The sequence below is a fragment of the Octopus bimaculoides genome, chromosome 28 (assembly GCF_046866305.1).
Source record: "Octopus bimaculoides isolate indiv1 chromosome 28, ASM4686630v1, whole genome shotgun sequence".
NCBI classification, from domain to species: domain Eukaryota; kingdom Metazoa; phylum Mollusca; class Cephalopoda; order Octopoda; family Octopodidae; genus Octopus; species Octopus bimaculoides.
In genome coordinates this window covers 25741954-25746953 of record NC_142955.1, presented here as the reverse complement: position 1 = coordinate 25746953, position 5000 = coordinate 25741954, and the positions used below count along the sequence as shown (strand labels likewise).

The 5000-nt window shown below is 40.1% G+C and overlaps 1 protein-coding gene across 1 annotated transcript in view; it reads right to left on the bottom strand.

Moving 5' to 3' along the window:
- Positions 1–5000, bottom strand: part of LOC106873791 (leucine-rich melanocyte differentiation-associated protein) — a 25079-nt gene that overhangs the window by 15230 nt on the left and 4849 nt on the right. Inside the window, exon 2 of the mRNA XM_014921301.3 lies at positions 2341–3357. Coding sequence (XP_014776787.1) covers positions 2341–2462 — 122 coding nt within the window. The 5' untranslated portion in view covers positions 2463–3357. The remainder of the gene's footprint in view (positions 1–2340; positions 3358–5000) is intronic.

Below are 5000 nucleotides of genomic sequence, written 5' to 3'. Positions count from 1 at the left end.
ATTACAAAAGAGATAATTATAAAGCGTGGCTGTGGTGAAGGTGGTGGTGGTTGTATGCATGAGCCAGCAAGGCAGACATTGACATGGTAGCTATTAGACCTGTTAGAAATAGCAGCCAAATCTCCACCAACTCACATCTTATTTCTTTATTGCCCACAAGGGGCTAAACATAGGGGGACAAACAAGGACAGACAAAGGGATTAAGTCGATTACATCGACCCCAGTGCACAACTGGTACTTAATTTATCGACCCCCGACTCACATCTACTGTGTTATGTATGTACGGATGGATATATATATATATATATATATATATATATATGTTACCTGATCACTAAGTATCTGGACAGTTGCCATAGTAACAAAGGTGAAGCATGCAGAGTGAAGCTCCTTGGCACAGATTGACCTTGAACTCTGCTGTGCAAACACACTAAGTTTTAATGTTCTTTCTCACTTTTGCTGTTTACAGTAGTGCTTGGAAGGAAGGTGTGTAGCATGTGATTGTTGCATTGACCATGACAGAGAAAGTTGAGCAGAGAATCCAAAAGCTTGGTGATAACTGCTCAGATGCCTATGCAAAGTTTCCAGAATGCTTTGACACAACCAAGGAGATTTTGTTCAACTGAAACCCGAGTGTCTTTTTGGTCAGCTGAAAGCGGTTTTGGCACAAACTTGGCAGACACGCGCCTCATACCCAAATCTTCAGTGATAATGGACTGAACTGAACCGTAATTAATCTCCACATCCTCTGATAACTCACAGATGGTGATTCAACAATTTCCCCTCACAGCTGCATACACATCTGCCATGTTTTTCTCAGTTCTGCTGGTTGTGAGTCTCCCAGAATGTTCGTCAATATCGACATTTTTTTCAGCCATCTTGGAAACGTCTGAACCACTCATACATTTGTGTGGGGCTCATACACTCTCTGCAACTTTGCCTAGGCCTCTGAGCAGGTATCACCAAGACAACTTTCTCTGTTGTGGTCAATGCGATGATTACACGCTACACACCTCCCTTCCAAGCACTGCTGTAAACAGTAGAAGTGAACTAGAACGTTAAAACTTAGTGTTCATGCACAGCTGAGTTTAAGGTCAATCTTTGCCAAGTGGCTTCACTCTGCATGCTTTGGCTTCGTTTCTATGGCAACAGTCCGGATACTTATTGATCAGACCTCGTATATATGAGCCAATGAGGGAAACCTCTACATGTTAAGGTAGACCTGCCAGAAACAGCGGCCAAACTTTCCTGAACTCACACCTAACTGTCTCATGTATGAATGTATATGCATATATGAACAAATGAAGGAGACTTCTATATATTAGGCAGACCTGATGGAAATAGTAACCAAAACTCCCTCAAATCACACCCTTAACAAAGGAGACATCCCTGATAGAAATAGCAGTCAAAACTCCCTCAAATCACATCCTGTTGTCTTCTGTATGAACAAATGAGAAAGACGTCTATATATTGAGTTGATCAGCCAGAGATAGCAGCCAAAACTCCCCCAAATCACACCACACTGTCGTATGTATATATGTACGTGTGTATGTATGTATGAGCCAATGAGGGAAACTTCTATATGTTAGGGTAGACCTGGTAGAAAAAGCAGCCAAACAACCCTCAAATCATACCCACAGACTTATGTGGGTATATATATATGCATTTATGAACCAATGAGTGAGACATCTGTATGTTAGACAGACTTGATAGAAATAGCAGCCATTTCTTGTTTAGCCCTGGGCCAATCCAGACCTAGCTATGCCCAAGATCAGGGACAATCCATCCATGACCGTTAGCTTGACATTTTACATGCATTTTTTAGTGTGTAGTTTAGACTTCGGTCAGCCCAGACCTACCACACCCTATGATCACGGACAATCCATGCACGACCATCACTTCATTGGCTCAACATTTCTCATGTATTTTAGCCCTTGGTCAGCCCAGACTTATAGGCTCTATGATCAAGGAAAATCCAGCCATGACTATCACATCATTGGATCAACATTTCTCATGTATTTTAGCCCTTGGTCAGCCCCGACCTAGCAGACTCTATGATTGAGGACACTCCATCCACGACCATCACATCATTGTTTGTACTTTAGCCCTGGACTAGCCTAGACCTAACTGATCCTATGATCAAGGAGAATCCACCCACGACCATCACATCATTGGCTCAACATTTTTCATGTATTTTGTAATTTGATTGCAGTTCAACCCATGGCCAGGCCTCACCAAGCAGACCCTGTAATCAAGAACAACCTATCCATCATAAGCATAACATATATTTTTCTTTTTCCATTTTTTTTCTTCTTTTTTTTGTTTCAAAGCAAAGGATACGAAATACGGTTGTACGTCAAATCGAGCTCATCCAGCCAGTCTCCGTATTTCAGCATGAATTCCATAGGGAGCTCCGATAAATCCTGGTAAGCCAACGAAACCCTGGTATGAGTCTGGGACATGGTTTTTCAGAAGCAACAGAGAAGAAACGGCGACGCACAGACAGACAGACAGAGAAAATACGAGCTGCACAGCATATAAACGAAATTTTATAGTATCAAGGGGCAGGGACTGTGAACAGGAATTGAACTCGGGATGATGTAATAGAAAGAAGAACCTGGAGACACGATGATCGGTTTTATCGTGTTGAGCCTGTTCGTTACTGTGAAGGTATTGACCAGTTGTGCAGTGCAATGCCAATTAGAGACTGTGACCACACTGATTGATCAAAGGTCAATAAATATACTCTGTGGTCATGTGGTCACCACTTGGTCAATTTATACTATTGTCCTGTTGTGTGGACACACCACCTGGACACTGTAAATATATCCTGTAGTTGTGTGGTCAAATTGTTCGGACACTGTCAATATATTGTATAGTTGTGCGGTCACACTGCTTGGTCAATGGCTGATAAATATACTCTATGGTTGTGTGGTCACCACTTGGTCAATGTATATCGTCCAGTTGTGTGGACATACCACCTGGTCACTATAAATATATCCTGAAGTTGTGTGGGCAAATTGCTTGGACACAGTAAATATATTGTCCAGTTGTGTGATTACACCTCTTGATCACTATAAATATATCCTCTTATCGTGTGGTCACCACTTGGTCAATGTAAAATATTATCCAGTTGTGTGGTCACATCACCTGCCTGTAAATATATCCAATAGCTGCGCAGTCACCCTCACTTGGTCAACGTAAATATATTGACCACTTGTGTGGTTAAACTTGTTGGTCACTGGTAATGTACTGTGTGGTTATGTAAACCCAACTGGACACCTCCAATATGCTGGCCAGTTGTATAGTCCACTCAGACACCACAAAATGTATTGAACAATTGGTCAAGACAGCTCTCTGTATATGAAGAGAAAAAAAAGTATGAGAAATTAATAAATATCAAAATAAATGAATACGATGATAATAATAATAATAATAATAATGATAATAATAATAATAATAATAATAATTTTCTTATGGTTTCTTAAACATTCTCTAGAACAATACTATGTGCAAAGCCAAATATATGGTACCCTAGGCATAACACCAACATGAACTTCTAACTTGTTGTATCTTGAGGTCTCTCGGTGAGATTTGGAGCCAACTTGTACAAATGCAAAGCAAAAGTCAAACATATAATAATAATAATAATCTGACTAATAAGCCAGATATAATTGTCAGAGATCACCAAGGAAAAAATGATTTCTAATCAATGTATCAATACCAACAGGTGACAACATTTCTCTAAAAGAAACAGAGAAACTTTCAAAATACAAAGATCTGGAAATAGAAGTAACTCGAATGTGGAACCTAAAAACAGAAACAATTCCTATTATAGTAGGTGCATTTTGGAGGGGGGGGGCTAGTCGATTAGATCAACCCCAGTGTGTAACTGGTACTTATTTCATTGATTCACCAGATTTAGCACCTTCAGACTAGCATCTCTTCGGCCCCATGAAAGAGGGTTTGAGAGGCAAACATTGTTCCAGTGATGAGGAAGTGAAAACTGTAGTGAAGCAGTGGCTCAAAGAACAGTCAACAGAATTATGCAGGGCAGGGATACATGCTCCCATTCTAAGGTGGAACATTGCTATTGAGAGAAATGGTGGCTATGTTGAGAAGTAGGGATGTGATCCACAGAGGACCAGCTTCATTTTGATGTATGATACATGTTCCTGTGTTGGTAATTATACCTGTCCTAAAACAAAATGGCATTACTTTTTGACTCACCCTCGTATATATATATATATATATATATATATATATATATATATATATATATATAGAAAGATATACACCATACCTTCACTCCTATGTAGCATAAAGATGCTCCCCCCCTACACACACAAGCATACAGGTAGTTAACAAGACCACATACCACAGCAAACAAGTGACATTATTCCTTTTAAGAAGATACCAGTTATCATTAAGATTTGATTACGATAGGTTGTCATTGAGATTACAGAAAATGACTTCCATGCCAAATTCCAAAAGTGACAGGAATGCTGGAACCAATGTAATGCTGCGTAAGTTGACTATTTCGAAGGAAATGGTGTTAAAACTTAGGTAAATAAGGCGCAGGTATGGCTGTGTGGTAAGAAGCTTGCTTCCCAACCACATGGTTCTGAATGACATTGTCGGGTAGGCTTGAGAGGCCAGATCTGATCACCTTGAACATAAAACAGGTGGAATATTTAGACTGGATATGGCTAATTTAAATGCTAAAGGGTTAAAGTGAAGAAGAGTTACACACTATCAAACTCACTCTTTTGTCCATGATCCTCTTCAATCCAGTGGCAAGACCAGGTCAAGACAAATTAGGATGGCGACAGATGCAGTGAATGACCAAGATGTCTTGCTTACCTCCTTTTGTTCTCTGAACTTCACAATGTATTGTTCCAGCTATGAAGGTTTCTTCTACAGAGTCCACTGGGTCCAGCCACACATACATATACACATCCACATGTACATACATGTTGTTGTTGGCACTCCGTCGCTTA